This window comes from Nannospalax galili, unplaced genomic scaffold (assembly GCF_000622305.1).
Source record: "Nannospalax galili isolate Female #2095 unplaced genomic scaffold, S.galili_v1.0 scaffold100, whole genome shotgun sequence".
Taxonomy (NCBI): domain Eukaryota; kingdom Metazoa; phylum Chordata; class Mammalia; order Rodentia; family Spalacidae; genus Nannospalax; species Nannospalax galili.
Window position 1 is genome coordinate 6,152,650 of NW_008352891.1, and position 19,204 is coordinate 6,171,853.

At 39.8% G+C, this 19,204-nt stretch overlaps 1 protein-coding gene across 1 annotated transcript in view; it reads left to right on the top strand.

Annotated features, from left to right (window-relative positions):
* Window positions 1–19,204, top strand: part of Ywhaq (tyrosine 3-monooxygenase/tryptophan 5-monooxygenase activation protein theta) — a 46,285-nt gene that overhangs the window by 467 nt on the left and 26,614 nt on the right. Inside the window, exon 2 of the mRNA XM_008850126.3 lies at window positions 58–417. Within this exon, the coding sequence (XP_008848348.1) occupies window positions 124–417 (294 nt within the window). The 5' untranslated portion in view covers window positions 58–123. The remainder of the gene's footprint in view (window positions 1–57; window positions 418–19,204) is intronic.

Consider the following 19,204-nt stretch of genomic DNA (forward strand, 5'->3'; position numbering starts at 1 on the left):
CTCCCCTCCCTCCTTTTTGTCCTCGCCGGCGCCGCCCCGCCCCTCGCCGCTCTCCAGGAGGACTTCTCGGGATCCGGCTCGGCGCTCGCCCTCGCTCGCCTAGCCCTCGGCCTCCCGCGCAGCATGGAGAAGACCGAGCTGATCCAGAAGGCCAAGCTGGCCGAGCAGGCCGAGCGCTACGACGACATGGCCACCTGCATGAAGGCGGTGACGGAGCAGGGCGCCGAGCTGTCCAACGAGGAGCGCAACCTGCTGTCGGTGGCCTACAAGAACGTGGTCGGGGGCCGCAGGTCCGCCTGGAGGGTCATCTCGAGCATCGAGCAGAAGACCGACACCTCGGACAAGAAGTTGCAGCTTATCAAGGACTATCGGGAGAAAGTGGAGTCGGAGCTGAGGTCCATCTGCACCACTGTCCTGGTGAGTCCGGCGGGGGAGACGGGGCGGCGGGAGCCTAGACTCTTTGTGTGATGCTCTGGAGCGCGAGTTCCTTGGGTACTCGTCTGAAGTCTCTGGGGTCGAGAGTTCGTGAAGGTGAGCTCCTGGCCTCCTTAATGGACTGTTTGAGTGCTTGAGGCTCAGGAAGCCGCTTTAACAAGGGTGAATAAGTCTCCCAGGTTCGGCGTTGCTGAAACTTTGAAACATCCGAGTAGGTTTGCACAAACTGAAAAATATTTAACCTTGTACCGGAAGGCTAGTTGTGAAATCCGTAAGTTCATGAGGTGTGTGTAGTCAGTTCACAGACTTCATATAGTTGAGAGAAGGCAGGCACAGGGACTTTTTCTTAGAGACTCTGGAGTACCTTTTCTGCCCAGATTTAGTAATGGAAAATATAAACAGATAATTCATTTTTCAGGTAAGATTATATTAAGGTTTTCCCAGCTAAGAAGAATTGGGGGATAGGGGCACGGAGTTCACTAAAGGCAAAAGCTACAGACAAATCTAAAGAACAAAATACCCTGGTCAGTTACATTTCCTTGATAGTCATTGCGACTCTAAACCCCAGTTTGTTGAAATGAAATCATTTCTTGTGTGGAGCTTAGAAAAGCTTTTCAGGTTTTGAACTGTCCATCCAGTCTTTGGCAGGGGTGGTAGCTTCTGTGATTCACCCTCGTTAGGGAGAGCATTTTTTAGCTTGGTCATTGCACAGTTCTTTTGATCATTATTAGTATTACATCCAGGAGTCCTTAAATATGATGCTGTAAGAGTTATTTCTGTGAGTCATTCAAACATTCATATGTAGGCATACACCAAAATGAAATACCTGCTGGATTTGCTTTACTTTACATGCCAGTCCTACAAGAGGCCAATTGATACTTGACATGCTTGTTCCGTTTAGTGTTTAGGTGCACTTTGAATGGGAAGCATGGGTTAGTGGTTGGTTGGTTGGTTTCCAAAAGAAAAGAAAAATTACTCTTTTATCCCAGCCTTTTCCTTCATTACATCAGACTGATGGAACTTAGAATGTTGTTTCTCCATGTGAAAACCTGTTTTTCTGATACAACACACAGAGTATCTGGACAGAATTCAGTTGACAGATAGAAATGGCAAGGGACAAAAAAATAAAAAACAAAAAATTCAGGGATTGTAGTAAAATGCAAACTTCCTTGAGATTGTTTTATAAAGGTGAGGTGTTATTATATTAACACATATATATTCTTAGGTTCCAGTCCTTGACCGGTATAGAGAAGGCAAGCTCTTTGGTCTAATTGCTTGTATTTAACAGATCTGCCAACTTGGAAAGTAATGGTAGACTTTAATAACGTACATTTATGGTTATTGTTACCACTTTGTGGTTCTTTACCCTGTGCAGTTCAGAATCACCAGATTTTTTTCCTGTTCTCTGGCAAGTTAACTCTGAGCCAAAGGAATATTCATTCTGTCTTGTGACTGTTAGGAAATTTGGGCTTTATAGTAGCATGGATGTAGAAGTTTAGCTATTTTGATAATGTGGTGTGAGAATGACATATTACAATGGATGTTTCCTGCACATCATTTTAATGAGAAGAAAAAAAAAAACTTGAAATTAAGACAGTTTTTTTCATACACCAAGTAGTAATTAGAAGAGGGTTAGTTTGATACTTTGAGACACCAATATATAAATTACATTTTTTATTAATACAGTGGCTTAAGAGACTAATTTTGGCTTGATGACCAACCTGGAAAAAGTATCTTGGGAGAGCTGTTTTCATGTTGATGAATACATTGCAGAGTTTGCTGTATAGTTACAGGCTAAGCAGTATAGGGAAGAACAAAGCTGAGACCATAGATTTTTGCCCTCCAGTAATTTAAATACACCAGCATAAGTTATACATGGTAATTCCTCTGAAGTCTTTATGAGCAAAATGCAGTGGAGTTTGAATGAAACAGAAACCTCAGAAAAGACTTCACAAAGCTAGTAGCTTTGGGCATGAACATTGAGAGAAGAGCTTTGGAAGAGGACTGTCAATTCTCCCAATTTGCCAAAGGGGAGTATTCAGGATGGGCTTATTCAAGGGAAGGAAAAAGGTCTGAAGAGGAGTAGGAATCATTTGCACCAGAAGGTCAACTGGAGATTTTCTTCATTTGGCTGATAGAAGGATACACTGAAGGTTTTTGTTTTTTGTTTTTTGTTTTTAATTTTTTTGTTTCTTCCTTTTATGGTACTGGTACTTGAATTCAGCTTTGCAAATGTTAGACTAGCGTGATGCTTAGGATGTGAAGATGCTTAGGATGGTGTGCATTTAACTGCATCTAGAATGCTTAACTTGTGGCTTAAGTGCTAACTAACCAATTTATAATCTTAACACACAGACAAGGGAGTGATCAACCAGTGACAAAAGTCTGATGCTTGACAGATTTTGACAAATGAGTAATTTATTCATTGTGGGGAGCTTAAACTCAAGGCCTTGCACATGCTAGGTCAGGGCTGTACCACTGAGCTGCAAAAAGGAGGAAAGAAGAGTGAAACAGTTTTCTGAACACTCACACAGTAACATGGGCATTTATTTATTTATTTATTTATTTATTTATTTGTGAATAGAAGAATTTGATGTGAAAGAAATAGGTGAGACATCTTTGTTTTTTGGTTTTAGAACCACTAAAGAGTTGGCCAGAGTTTTGATCCAAAATACCAATTTTGAACGCCGGGCGTCATGGTGCATGCCTGTAGTCCCAGCACTTGGGAGGCAGAGGCAAGTGAATCTCTATGAGTTCAAGGCCAGCCTGGCCTACATAGTGAGTTCCAGGACAGCTGGGGCTACAGGGAGACCCTGTCTGAAAAAGAAAAAAAACCCCAAAAAACAAAATACCAATTTTGGCTACCTTTCAGAATGAATTGGAGGTAGATTTAATTTTGGTCATTTATTCAAAATGTAGAAGATGGACAGATTTTGGTAACCATTGTACTAAGGATTCTTAAACTGTAGAATCACACCCCCCCCCAATTAAAATCTAAATAAGTGTTGTAAAGAGGAAACTAAAAGGATCCTCAGTGCTCTAAATCAAACTCTTAATGGAATCTCAGAGAAGTGTTATCTATCAGTGTAATTTATGCATACAGGTTGGCCTAGAATTTCCATTTCTTCCAGTCCTATCCTGTTATATTGGGGCCTTGCCATTCCTCCTCTGCCTTAACTTACTTTCATCTCTAAAATAATTTTGAGGTTGCATATAACATCAAAGATAAATGAAATGTTGGAAACCTAGTGATTGGTGAAATGACTTCGGAAGTAGTACAGGAATCATTAGTGATTCTACTGAGCATTGGTAAGAGCAAAGTTTCTAATCGAACACTCAAGCAGTGGTTTAAAGGTGGGTGTAAAACATTTGGGAGAACCTGAATGTGAAGTGAGAGCAGATAAAGAAACGAGATGGCCCTTTCTGGGACTTGGGAACAAAATCTGTCATTTACATTTAGTGACCTTGAAATAAGAATGAGATACTGAAGAGTATATGTAAGTTATCCTTTTCCTGTAGACTAATTATAGTAATTTCAGTAGTCTTAAAGTATCATGTATGAGTGGTTTTTAAAAACCTATGTTTTTTTTTTTTAAATCAGCTGGGTATAATGGCACACATAACAAAAAGAATCAGAGGCAAGTGCAGTAGTATGTCCCTATAATCCTAGCCATTCGGGAAGTTGAAGCAGGTTTGAGAGTTTGAAGACAGCTTGGGCAACAGTAAGAAACCAGCATTTAAAAAAAAAAAAAAAAAAAAAAGTTAAAAGAATCACTTTAAAAAGTCACTTTAACTGGGGCATGGACCTGTACACCTTGAATACTAGCTCTTAGGAGGCTAAGGCAGGAGGATCTCTTCAGTTGTAAGCTAACCTGGACTGAATAGCTAATTGAGATTTCCCCCTGTATGAAAAGGGGGCAAAAAAATGATCACTTAAAATGATGTAGACTATTTTTGAAAGCTATGTGTGTAACAGCCCTATAACCTTGTTTCAGTGATATGCTTAAATTTAGTAAAGTATTCACAGTCAAATTCATCTCTTGATGAAAACATGACTGATTCGTTATTCTTTAAAGAAAATTTTTTATTATGTGTATGAGTGTTTTGCCCACATGTATGCAAGTGCACCACGTGTATGCAGTGCCAGAAGGGGGCATCAGATCCTCTGAAGTGTTGTTAACACACTGTTGTTTAGCCACCGAGTGGGTGCTGGGACCTGAATCCAGGTCCTCTGCAAGAGCAGCCAGTGCTCTTAACCATTGAGCTATCTCTAGTCCCTAACTTGTTATTCTTGATCATTAGTAAATCATAAAATTTTAATGTGATTTTTATTGGCATACTAGGAAAATTATGGGCCCTGGAATTGGTAGTTTTGAGTTACTGCTCCATTATCTTGTTGTTAGGTGAGCACTGACACGTTTCTTCATCTCTGAGCCTGTATTTTCGTCAGTAATTTGATGATGGTATACACCGTTAAGAGATTTGTACTTAAAATAGTTGCATTCTTGGCCATTGTTACAGTATTTGGGGGAGGGTTTGGAATGGCGAGATAGTGTGGCTGTGGCTAAGGTTGACCTTGAGCTCCTGGTGGTCCTGCCACTACCTCTTGAAGTGCTGGGATTATCGATGGTTTGCTACACCTACCAGCAACATTTTTTTTCTAATGAGGTCCAATTTCTTAAAAGTATCATGCACGTGTGTATCTGTGCCTGTCTGTGTCCAACATTTTGTGGATAGAGGCCTTAATGCTGCTAAGCATCCGAAAATGCACAAGATCACTGGCCATAGTCCTAAGGATTACCCAGCCCCAAAATTCTATAGCTACTCTTTTGAAGTTTGCTTAGTAGGTCCTGTTTTTCAAAGTGTCATCTTATGATTACCTCTGAAGCCCAGAGAGCTGCTTTTTAAAAAACTTGTCACAGAGGAAAACATCTTAATTGAAATCTATCAGGAAGATAGAATGAAAATTATGAGTACTGCAGCTGTCTCCCCCATGAAAACTGCCACTAAGTGGTCCATGTTTTTAACTCGGTGGTCTCTGTTTCTTTGGATGTTCCATAATTTTGCTATTTAATGTTTAGGTTTTAAAAGATTTTCTCTCATACATAATATGGGGAAGAACATCTTTTTTGTGTATTTTATGCTAGGATTTGCTTGTAAATTACTAGAAGTGACATTTCCAAATCAAAAAATTTGTATCTTCCCTGAAAAGTCCTTTGAAAAGACTATGAATTTATACTGTTGCCAGCAGTGGCTGAAAATGGAGAACGGTCACTTCTCCTTGTCAGACAAGTGGGGGTTTTTTTTAAAATAAAATCACTTTATTCTAATTAATTCACAAATAAAAATATCACACAGCTAGTTTAAGAAAGCCACTCAAACACTTACCCAGTCCCAAACTCTACATCTCAGTGAACTTCTATACAGTTAGAAAGGCCATTTTGAAATGATGGAGCTTAGCCACTGGTCTAGAGAGTGCTAGCTGCAGTGTCACATACTGGGATGCAGAGATGCCAGGAGGGAGAGAAGTGTAATCACTACACTTTGCTAAATAAAATTTTTAAAAATACAATTAAGAAATAGGCTGAAACATCAACAAGTTGGGGTGATTTGATGAACCTGCATCATTACATCCTGTGCTGCTTCTAGGTTAATGGCGATGCATATTTTTAAGTAGATGAATTGTGTTGCCATAAGCTTTTTAAAATCAAACTTCCACAGGATAGCCCTTTACAATAGGTGATGACTAGCATGCTTAACATAACTGGCTTCTTGTATTTTTAGTTCTTTAATACCCAATTTATCATAGATTCATAAGGTTTATACCTGCTGTTTTATTTCTTAATGAGTCTGAATAGTTAGTCTTTAAAGTGTGGCATCAGAGGTACATAATACTCTGTTCTAGACTGAACTTTTTAACATCTTAAAAATATTTTATTTTTAAAATGAATCGTTATCATTTTTTGATATTTTACTTATTATTTATATGTGTATGAGTGTATTGTCTGCATGTATGTGAGTGCACCTGTGTCATGCAGTGCCTCAGAGGTCAGAAGAGGGCTTCGGATTCCCCTGGAACTGGAGTTCAGGGCAGTTCGTAGCTGCCATGTAGGTGCTGGAAATAGAACCCGGGTCCTCTGCAAGAGCAGTCAGTGCTCTTAACCACTGAGCCATCTCTCCAGCCCCTTATTTATTATTTTTGTTATTTTATATGTATGCGTGTATTGCCTGCACGTAGGTAAGTGCACCCGTGTCGTGCAATGTCCATGGAGGACAGAAGAGGCTGTCAGATCCCCTGGAACTAGAGTTATGGACAGTTGTTAGCTGCCATGTGGGTGCTGGGATTTGAACCTGGGTCTTCTGCAAGAATAGTCAGTGTTCTTAAACACTGAGCTATCTCTCCAGCCCCTAGACTGAACATTTTAAGAGGGTTTTAAAATTTATTTTGAAGAGAGGGTTTCTTGTAGTACAAGCTGGCCTCAAACTTGCTTTGTAGCTGAGGATGACCAGGAGGTGCTAGGGTTGGACCCTGGACTTCATGCATAGGAGGCACTCTACTGACTAAGCTACATCTGCAGTCCCAAATCAATTTGTGTGTTCTTTACTTTTGAGGGAGTGGGAAGTGTTTCTTTTTGTTTGTTGTTACTGATGTTTTGTGGTATTGGGGGTTGAACCTAGGACCTTGAGCTTGCTAGGGCCACTGAGCTACATTCTCTGTTCCTCCCCCTCTTCTTAAGTCCTGCACAGCTCTTAGAGTTTGTCATCCTATAGCACGAGATTAGTTAATTCAGAGTGATTAAATTGGGAAATCCTAATTATATTGATGTTCCATTATGGTATTTATCAAGACTTAAGTTTTTTTAATTTAGCAAAGTGGCAATAGAAAATATTTTGAGTTTGCACCATTGACTTTCTGGATGTCAAGAGGGTAGTAGAGATGCATCATTTAAAAGATGTAAAGTGAAGAAAACTGATAGTTCATCCCTTGCTACCTTAACTCCTAACCCATATGTGAAATCGATATTTCTTGAAAATGTTATTTACATAATCAGTATTTAAAGGTAAAATGATAAATTGCACTTGTAGTGCGAGGTTATTAGATGTATAGGTAAAAGAAGAATGTCACTTAATATAATTGCAGCTGGCTTTGGCAGTAATTCTTGGTAATATTCTCTCTCTCTCTTCTGTATGCTTACGGTTTTTCCATAATAAAAAAGGGGTGGGTGTGTGTGTGTATATTGGGGCAGGGAGGCTGAGGATGTGGTAGGGTGCCTGTCTACTAGCATACATAGTAGATTTTTTCCTAAGAACAGAAAACTGGAAACAATCTTAGAGGGAAAATGGATAAAGAGTATGTTAGTGATGGAATACTCAGTGATGAAAAGGAATGGACTGTTTAAACAGGCTGAGTGAAAGAAGCTTTTCATGAAAAAGTCTAGTATATGATTTACCTTAGGAAATTCCAAAATAAGCCAAACTAATGGAAAAGTCAGGGTAGTGATCTGGGGTTAGAGACAGGGATTGACTGGAAGGAGCACAAGGCAACTTTCTAGAGTGCTTATAATGCTCTTTATGTTGTGGGTTTGTGTTATGCAAATTACATTTACCAATTCTCAGCAGTTAGACACCTACACTAATGTGATTTCAATGTGTGCCCGGTGACGTGACAGCCGGTAGACTGGAGACTAAAAGATTGGATATGATAAAGCCACAGAGATAAATGAATAGCCAGAAATAGAAATACTAGCCACAAAGAGATATAATTTATAATGTAGTATGAAGTATATAAAGCACTAGTGGTTTAATTCATCTTAGACTTAATAAAGGACAAGCACAAATGAAAGTACATTGGTGTCCTTGCCTAGTACAAGGCATTGCCTATCTTCAGTAGTCTATGCTGGACAATTTGTAATCGAATATCCTTTGTATTATCAGAATGTCTGTCCAATTTGATTACTTAGGCTAAACCAAGATCCGACTTCCTGCTTTTTCCTTCCTCCTCTTTTAAAGAAAACTCTTACATGGTTGCCCATCATTTATCCTTTCCCTTGGAATTCTGGCTGAAGTAGCTTCTAGAGAAGAATTAAAATTTGAGGATCTTTGAAGGGAAGGTGTTTGGTATTTGCTTGGTTCTTCTGTCATCACTGACCAGAAATGTTGGGAAATGATAATTGTGTACATGCAGTCATTTTTAATTGACACATTTGGAAGGTAGTGTCACCCTTGGGTGTTTTTCTAAACCTGGGTGTCTTAGGAATCTTTGAGAGACAGTATAAGATTTCACATCACAGTTAATGACCACTCTGTATTCAGGTGCTAATGCATGGGAACACAGCAGAAGTCAGAGACAGGACATTTGTTTCTGATAATATCAGGAATTGGTTCAGAGGCTACACTCTGTTAGGTGTCTTCCACAACTCTATTATGTCTTCACTACTGCAATCACAACAGCTTGGTAGTTAAATCAGAAGGCAGGCTGAACATTTTTATACCAGTGCGTCTTTATTATCTCTGCCTGTCTGACACTCCCTCTTCTGTCTCTTTCTCCCTCCTCCCTCCTGATTCATATTTGGGGACGGAGTTCACTGTGCTCATAGAAAGGACTGCCCGTTCCCAGGGCTGGAGATATGGCTCAGCAGTGAAGAACACTGGTGGTTCTTGCAGAAGACACAGGTTCGAATCCCAGCACCTACATGGCAGCTAACAACTGTCCGGAACTCCAGTCCCAGGAGATCCGACAGCCTCTTCTGATGACATGGGTGCACTTAACCTACGTGCAGGCAATACACAGTATATGCATACACATAAAATTTTTTAAAAAATCAAAAAAAAGAAAAAAAGGACTGTCCATTCCCTATGAGGCACAGCAGATACTGATTTGTTGATAGCAATACTAGTGTAAGTTGGTCTGGGTTGTTGTTAGTGGTGACTGGAGATCTTATGGACCAGGAAAAACAATTTAGAAATCTTAGGCAGGGATTTTTTTTTTTTTTTTTTTTTTTTTTTTTAAACTATTAGGGAGGTGGTTTTTTTTTTTTTTTTTTTTTTTTTTAAAGAAGGGTCTTTTAAAAAGACTTCCTTGGAGGCCAGGCATGGTGGTGCACGCCTTTAATCCCAGCACTCAGGAGGCAGATCTCTGTGAGTTTGAGGCCAGCCTGGTCTCCATGATGAATCCAGGACAGCCGGGCTACAGGGAGATCCTGTCTCAAAAAGACCAAAATAATAATAATAATAATGACTTCCTTGGGCTGCTGCTTCTTTGCCTGTTTTAGCTCTTTAATTTTGGCCACAAAAATACTCCCTTGATTGCATGAACTGCTCTTTGGCTTCCTTTTACTTTCACTGTAGCTACAGTAGCACCTAACTCTATTGGGCCTGAGCAACAAATTAAGCTGACTTTGTGATGACAGCTCTTACTAATTCATGGCACTAATTTAGCAAGTAGCCCAGCTGGTGTTGGATTTAAGTCTTTTGTTACTAGTAGAATCAAATTCCAGCCATGCATGGTGGTAATCCCAGCACTTTCGAGGAAGGAGGCGAGAGGATCTCCCTAAGTTCAAAGCTGGCCTGGTCTACACAGCAAGTTCAAAAGAAAAAAAAATAAGAAATTCTAAAAGTGTGAACACAAGTCAGATGTGGTGGCCCATGCCTTTAATTCCAGCACTTGGGAGCCACAGGCAGGCGGATCTCTTAAGTTCCAAGGCTGGCCTGGTCTACACAGTGAGTTCTAGGCCAGCTGGAGCTACATACAGGGAGACCCTGTCTCAAAAAAAAGACTAAAAGTATTCACACTTTTTTATACAACATGATGTGTGATTTACACAAATACTGATGCTAATCCCTTTTCCCCCCAGAGAGTCATTAATGAATGCTCCAGAGTTTTATGAATTTTAATAAGTACAAACTGGAGTAAAGAAGACCCAATTACACATTTTCAGGTGTTGAGTCTTTTCAAATTAGGGTAAGGCTTTGGTAGAAGTGCTATTTCATTAATACATATTATGGTCTCAGGTTTGTCTCTGTCTGTGCTCTTCAAATATAATTCATTGGTACATTGAAAAATCAGGCAGAATCATCATATAAACATGTTACTGCTTGTAAGCAAATTGCCAGGACGACCCAAAGGAGCTTTAGAAGGTTGCTTGATGAGCACAGATCAGCAAGAGGCTATAGTTGGATGATTTTCCTAACTAGGCACTCCAGCACTGCTGTGTCTGGCCCCACCTTAATGTTGTATTGGGAGACTGTGTTCATGAACCCAAGTAATTCTTGAATAGTTCTGGAGAACCTGCAATGTTTGCTTTTGCACTTTTCATGCAGCATTTAACTATGTTCTTAGCATCTAACTTAAGGAGTGTATATATGTATGTATGGCTTTATAGAAGGTCACTTCAATATTAACCTTTCTGTTCTGTGCCCTTCCTGCTGGCTCAGGAATGGTAATAATAGAAATAACAGTCAACTGGGACAATGTTTCCCAACCCCTTTTGTGTACCTTGTAGTAGCTATATTTGTGTGATACACTGGGGAAAATGAATTTCTCACTCTGTTGCTGTAATGACTGACAGGATCAATACCTCTTCACCACTTAAATTACTTAGAAACTCTAGGTTAGAATCCAATTCTACAATACTTGAGTGATAAGCTTCTTTAACAGACCATGGTGGGGAGGGGTTAACAATGAATTATCATGTCCAAAATTAAATCTAAGATGAACTTTGCAGCAGTGTACCACATGGATTAGCGAATGAAGAAGCCTAAAACCTGATAGGTCAGTTAGGGGTATTGAATTAGTTGACATGATTGGACTAGAAGTATAGTTTAATGGTAGAGTGTGGATTTTGCATGCACAAGACCCTGGGTTTGATGTTAAGCACCTTCCACCCCCAACTGAAAAGTTAGGACACCACCCCACTCCAAAAACAAAACAAAGAAACCTACTGTCACAAAGGTAGAGGAAATAGGACTTTTTGTGGGGGAGGCAGGATCTTAAAATGTAGCCCTGGCCTCAAACTCAGTGATCCTTCCTCCTCGGGATAGCTTGTGGTGGGACCTAGGAAAGGAAGAGTGGAAAGTCAAAGGGTAGTGTGATGAGCCTGGGTGGCAAGGAGGGAGGAGGAGTAATTAGTAGAAGTGATACAAGTACAGAAATAGGTTTGATGATAAATATATTTCTATTTAGGGCATATTAAAATCTGGTAGATACTTATACAGGGGTACTCAGCCATATACTCAAGCTCTTCAGACAAACTGAAGGTAGAAGTGGGGGCTATTTTCCAAGAGATGAAATTGGAGGGATCAGTATACTGCAGTATATGTTATACTTTAGCCTTAGGAACTCAGACATCCAGGGAACAGACATCTTTCAAGCATAGAGCACAGAAATCAAGTGCATATGACTGGTATATAAAACAAAGAAAGTTATTTTCTTCATTTATATGGAACAGCACAAAGATTATAGTGCACAGAAATCAAGTGCATATGACTGGTATATAAAACAAAATAGCTATGGCCTCAAAATAGTTATGAGGTCAGGGATGACCCTGAACTTCTGATACTTTTGTCTCCATCTCTCTGAGTGCTGAGATTACAGGTGTGCACCACCACATCCAGTTTATGTGTTTATGTGGTGCTAGGGATCAAACACAAGGCTTCATACATGCTAGGCAAACACTCTCCCAATTGAGCTATAACCCAGCCCCTTTACTCACTTTCTAAAATATTGACTTCCAAACCAATCTACCAGTTTTTTTCCCCCTACTCCATCTTCTCTTGGCCAGAAGGCTGGTGTCATTGTACTTCTTCCTTTGTTTTTATTGCCCCTGCTTTACATATGTAAGAACAGTCACTGAAGCCTCAGGAAGTAATTTTCTCCAGAAAGTTAAGACTACACTTAGAAACCTCAGACAAGGAAGCTTAAGTATACCATGGGAACATTTATTTCCTTTCCCTTAGCTATAAATCACTAAGTGAAAAGGATTTAATCATATTTAGATTTTAGAAATGCATATATGTATATATGTGTGTGTAAATTCTTAAGAATCTAAGACTTGGGGCAGGAGAGATGGCTCAGTGGTTAAGAGCACTGGCTGTTCTTGCAGAAGATCCAAGTTCAAAACCCAGCACCCACATGGTGGCTAACAACTGTCTAACTCCAGTTCCAGGGAGTCCAATGCCTTCTTTTCTCTGTGGGCACTGCGCAACATGGGTGCACTTACACACATGCAGGGATAACACTCATACATACTAAATAAACAAACAATTTTTTTAAAAACTATATTTTTCCAGTGGAACGTTTTTTGCTACAGCAGACTATTATAATTTAGTTGTCAGGTTTTATTTTATTTATTTTGAGACAGTGTCTCTGTATAGTGCCAGCTGCCCAGGAACTCATTATGTAGACCAGGCTAGCCTTGATATCACAGAGAGCCACCTGCTTCTGCCTCCTGAGTGCTGGGATTAAAGGTGTGCACCACCATGTCTGACTTATTTCACTTTTTAAGGCAGGGTCTCATAGCCCAGACTGACCTCAAACTCACAAAAGTAGCTGAAGCTGACCTCAAACCTACCTATACCTTCTGAATACTGGGATTACAGGTGTATGCCTCAATGTTCCGCTCAGTTGTCAGATTTTAGAAAGTACTTATAAAAGGCAAGATACTGGTGGGGAGATGGCTCAGTTGGTGAGGTACTTGCCATGCAAGTATGAAGACCTAGGTTTGGATCCCTAGTACCATGTAAAATTATGGGTGCAGTGGCATACACTTACAATCCTAGCATTGGAGAAGCAGAAACAGTAAGATTCCTGGGGCTTCCTGGCCAGCTAGTTTCAGTTGGTGAGCTCTAGTACCCGTACGAGAGTCTGTCTCAAAAAATAAGGTGGCAGTGCTAGGCAGGAGAAACCTCCCTCTGAGTTGTTGGTCATGGTAGTCCAAGAAACTCCCAAAATAACACAGGCTATTGCCACAGCCCTTGATTGCCTCCCAGAACTTGAAGGTAAGACCCTGTTGCTGAAGACAGGTCAGGCCATACTTCAGACACAGGACTTAAGAGCAGTCAAGCTAGAACTACCTGGAACCTCCTCCCTGAAGACTAGCTCTCATGGTATCAGAGGATACTGTACAAGCTGCCAAGGGAGAAAACAGTCAGTGGTCCTACCTAATAAACAACAACTGGCCCAGCAAACAATTGCTATTGGTGTAGTGGTGGGACTTTTATCTTGGGGGCAATCAACAGCTGTCTAATTAGGATTAAGGCTTACTCAATGGGAGGGAACTCATGTGTGGTACTGTAAACATAGCCAAATATGTACGCATGGCTGGAGAGGTCACAGATCTAGAGAAAAACCCACTTTTGCCACATCCCTAGACCAATGTAATTCCTTACTTTATTCTAAATATGCATCTTCATTTTCACAGACAAGTATACCTTTCATCAAAGAGGCTTCATTTTGCCTTGTTTTTTTAGTTTGTTTGGTCTTTTTGAGACAGGGTCTCCCTGTAGCTCTGGCTTAGAACTCACTGTGTAGACCAGGTTGGCTTCAAACTCACCAAGATCTGCCTGCCTCTGCCTCCCTAGTGCTGGGATTAAAGGCATGCACTACCACACCCAGCAAAGAAACTTCTTTTTGCAACAGACCCAGCTTAAGGAACTTTGGGTAATTGATGACTGCTGGAAGGGGAGAGACAGGGATGGGATTCTTAGTGGGCCCAGTGAGTGGACTCAGCTGAAGAACATTGAGAACACAAATCAGACTCTGTAGGCTGTATTGAGTGGGGGATGGTATGCGGATGGGGGGGTATCTAAATACTATCAGATTATATTGTATGAACATTGCAAAACTTCAATAAAATTAAATTTAAAAAATAAGGTGGAAAAGCAATTGAGGAAGGTACCCAACACACATAGCCTCCACACACACATGCACATACATGTATACATATTATAAAAAGGGAGGCAAGGGGCTGGAGAGATGGCTCAGTGGTTAAGAGCACTGGGTGCTCTTGCAAAGTACTTGGGTTTGGTTCCCAGCACTGACATGGCAGCTCACAACCATCTGTAACTCAAGTTCCAGGGGATCTGACATCTTCTTCTGGCTGTCCTGAGCATTTCCCAACATGGGTGCATGCAGGCAAAACATTCACACATATAAAATAAAAGTAAATAAAAATTTTTAAGAGAGGCAAGATACCTGTTTGATTAAACTGGGGGCTAGAGAGACGAACTTAACTAGCTGTATGGCGTGTTTGCTGCTCTTGTAGAGGGCACAAGGTCTGGTTTCCAGCATCCATGTTGGGTGACTGACTCCCAGCTTCCTGTAATTGTAGCCAGAGGATCTGACACCCTCTTCTGGCCTCTAAAGACAGGTGTACACATAAATAAAAATTTAAAAATATATCTTAAATAAAAACCCCAATTAAAAATGCAGCTTATGGGTGGGGAGATGACTCAGTAGGTAAGAGTGCTTTCTATGCAAGCTAGAGGACCTAAGTTTAAATCTCCAGAACCCACATAAGAATGTGGGCATGACTATGCATGCCTGTAGCCCCAGTGCTGTTGGGGGTAGAGACAGGAGGATCTCTGTTCTCATCTCGAAATGTCTTTGCTTCTATATGGTACTTTGATTGTATAATTCTAGCCACAGTTTTTCCTCAGCAATTTAAAGATACATAATTGATTATTTTCTGACAAAGTCAACTGTGACTTTCTCTGGTTGCTTTAAAGAATCTTCTTGTCTTTGGCATTGCACTGTTGTACCATGGTGATGTAGGTATGAGTTTATATTTTCTTGAGATTTAGTGTGCTTTTCCAGCCTGAAGATGGTTGTCTTTATCCTATTTCTGGAAGAGTTTCAGCCATTGCCTCTGAATAACATATCTTCCTTATTTTTTATTCGTTCCTAGAACTCTTGTTGGCTATTAATCAGAGGCTGAGTCTTTGTATTTATGTCTTAGAACCTCTCTACATTTTTTTTCATTTTGCTCTTTATTGAGTGTTCTAAGTAGCTTCTTCGAGTATGTTTCCATTTTGCTAAATTTTTTAAATCTATGTCTAACTTTAAAGTTTTTGGGGGGGGGGTTGTTGTTTGATTGTTCTAAAAGCCTTCTCCCTTACCTCCAAACTACCTTAAGAGCTTGTTTGGAGACAAGTACTGGATAGAATATAGCTACTGTAGACCAAAGTCACAGGATGGTTTGTTTCCTGTCAAGAGGTCAGTCTCTTTGAGGGCACAGCCTCAGGAGAATTACACGTGTTTCCACATACCTCTGTGAGGGAGAAAGGGGTTCCACAGCCTGATCAGCTGATTCAACACTGGAAGTCAGTGGAGTGACAGATATCACAGCCACATTGTTTTCATGACTTCTAATTTTAGTATATGTGCTGCCAAAGCAAGCACCCTTTTCTTTAATTCATTCTCTTCTTTCCTCCTCACATCATTTTTTTATTTTATATGAAGGAAAGTATAAAGCTGATAGACAAAGAGAATAATATGCACGTGTTATCCAACTTCAATCGTTTAGGAAATCTGGATTTTAAAAACAGTTGTTGTGGGGCTGGAGAGATGGCTCAGCGATTAAGAGCACTGACTGCTCATGCAGAGGACCCGGGTTCAATCCCCAGCACCCACATGGCAGCTACGAACCATCCTTAACTCCAGTTCCAGGGGAATCCAAAGCCCTCTTCTGACCTCCACAGCATTGCATAACACGGGTGCACTCACGTAGGTGCAGGCAATACACTCATACACATAAAATAAAAATAAATAACAATATTTTAAAAAATAGTTATTGTTTCCCAGCACTTGGGAGGCAGAGGCAGGTGGATCTCTGTGAGTTCAAGGCCAGCCTGGTCTGTATAGTGAGTTGCAGGACAGCTGGGGCTACAGGGAGACCCTGTCTCAAACAGACCAAAAAAAAGTATTGTTTTGTTTCAATTTATGTGTATAGTGTATTGCCTGCATGCATTTAAGCGCACCTGTGTTGTGCAGTGCCTTCAGAGGTCAGAAGTGGGCTTTAGATCTCCTGGAACTGGAGTTACCAATGGTTGTTAGCCACCATGTGGGTGCTAGGAATCAAACCCGAGTCCTCTGGTGCTCTTAACCACTGGGCCAACGCTCCAGTTTGAGGGAATCCGACAGCCTCTTCTGTCCTCCATGGGCATTGCATGACATGGGTGCAATTACCTACATACAGGCAAAACACTCACACACATAAAATAAAAATAATAATTTTTTTTTTTTTTAGAAAAAGAATTTCATTCTTTCTTTTGGTTAACTGGGCTAGCGGTCTGTCAGTCTTCTTTATCTTTTCAAAGAACCAGCTCTTGGAATTGTTGATTCTTTGTATTGTTTTCTTTGATTCAATTTCATTAATTTCTGCTTGATTTTTATTATTTCTTCTTGTCTGCTGGGTTTGGGTTTCGTTTGCTGTTGCTTTTCAAGTGTCTTGAGTTGCATTGTTAAGTCATTATTTGTGTTCTTTCCGATTTTTTGATGTAGGCACTTAAAGCTATAAAGTTCCCTTCCGGGACAGCTTTCAGCATGTCCCAGAAGTTTTGTTATATTGTATTGTCCTTTTTTTAATTCCAGGAATACTTTTATTTCTTTCTTAATTTCTCTTTTGACCCATTCATCATTCAGGACTGTGTTGTTTAATCTCCATGTGTTCATGTGGTGATTAGGGCTTCTTCGGGTGTTGATTGTAAGCCTTATTGCATTGTGGTCTGATAGAATGCATGGAATTATTTCAATTTTTTGTATTTGTTGAGGTTTGTTTTGTGCCCCAGTATATGGTCGATTTTGGAGAAGGTTCCATAGGATGCTGAGTAGAAAGTATGTCCTTTGGTGCTTGGGTAGAATGCTCGGTAGATGTCTGTTAAATCCATTTGATATATGGTATTGTTTAATTCAGACGGATTGGACTGGACATAATTAAACCATATATAACATATATAAACCATATATAAACATAATTAAAACCATATATAACAAACCCACAGCCAACATCATTCTAAATTAACTCTCTGCCCTGTTGTCCTATCTAATGGAGACAGTGGGGTTTTGAAGTCCCCTAATATTAAAGTCCTGTAGTATTGTTTTTATGAAGTTGGGTGCAACAGAGTTTGGTAAATAATATGTTCATGATTGTAATATCTTCTTGATTTATTGTTCCTTTGATCAGAGCTTGAAACTCGTGCAAGAGAGTAAGACAAGAGCAGGAAATTAAAGGAGTAATAATTGGAAAAGAGATCAAAAGGCTCTCTTTATCTCTTTGAATTATTTTAAAGTCTATTTTGTCAGATATTAGAATTGCTAAGCCTGCTTTTTACTTACTACCATTTGCTTTGTATATTTTTTTCCATCCTTTCGCTTTAAGATGGTATCTGTCCTTGAAAGTGTGATGAGTTTCTTACAGACAACAAAAAGCTGGGTTTTCTTTTTTATCTTTTTGGTCTTTCTGGTCTCCCTGTAGCCCCAGCTGTCCTAAAACTCACTATGTAGACCAGGATAGCCTTGAACTCACAGAGATCTGCCTGCCTGGCAAAAAAAAGTAAAATATCTGGTGGAGGGATGAGACAATACGAGAGATAAACAATGCCTAGCTAGTTTTGAAAACCAGAGGGAACCATATTCATATTACTCCTACAACCTACTGACAAATTATACATAGCAGATCAAGAAATATATGTCTAGGTGAACTTTGAGAACAGTTGGTCTTTGCCCAAGACTTACCTACATGGTACACAGTAATTAAAAGTACCAGACTGGTGGAAATAACCTTCTATAGATGTATATTGAATCCTGTCGCTTTTATTTCTGTTTACATTCTTGATATAGGTGTACTTTTCCACAATTATACCTTCATTGAATTTTTTTCTGCAACCCCTTGGGTATAGTCATTCTTTTAGAGCACCTCCAAATCAACAAAATCAGAGATCAAAGGGGAAACATCACAAAGACACCAAAAAGATACAGAACATTATAAGGGAATACTTTAAAAACCTATTAGATCTTTGTATTGCTTCCAGAACTCTCTGAAGGGCTAGTTTTGTGGACATGAATTCCTTCTGTCTATGTATGTCATGGAAGATTTTTGTTTCCCCTTCAATTACAATAGACATTTCGGCTGGGTATAGTAATCTGGGTTAGTATCTGTGGTCATTTAAAACTGGGAATATTTTGGTCCAGGCTCTTCCAGGTTTCATAGTTTACATGGAAAAGCTGTAAATCTGGGTTGGTTTATCAGGGACAACTGTATGGCCTTAAACATCCAGAAGGAAAGTATATAACCAAAGATTAAAGCGGTGGATATAATTTCTTAAGAGTCCATATGCATAGCTGAAGGCTGCATAACAAGCAACAATGCCAGATAGGAGATACCTTATTTTGAGTTGTTGGCTCTTCTATATGCCTCTTGTATTTATATGGGCATGTCTTTCTTTAATTTTGGGAAATTTTCCTCTATGATTCTGTTGAAGATCTGGTCTTCAACAGATCATGCCATTATCTTGGGATTCTTCTCCTTCCTGTATGCCTATGATTCGTAAGTCTGGTCTTTTTATGGTGTCACACAATTCCTGCATACTCCATTCTTGTGCTCTCTTGAATTTTTCATAATCTTTGCTTGAGTGATCTAGTTCATCCACTTTATCTTCCAGTCTTTATATTCTGTTTTCCATTTCATTCATCCTATTGGCGAGGGTTTCTCCTGTCGTTTCTAATTGGCTTATGGAGTGTTTCACTTCGTTCTTTATTTCAGCCTGAGTATTC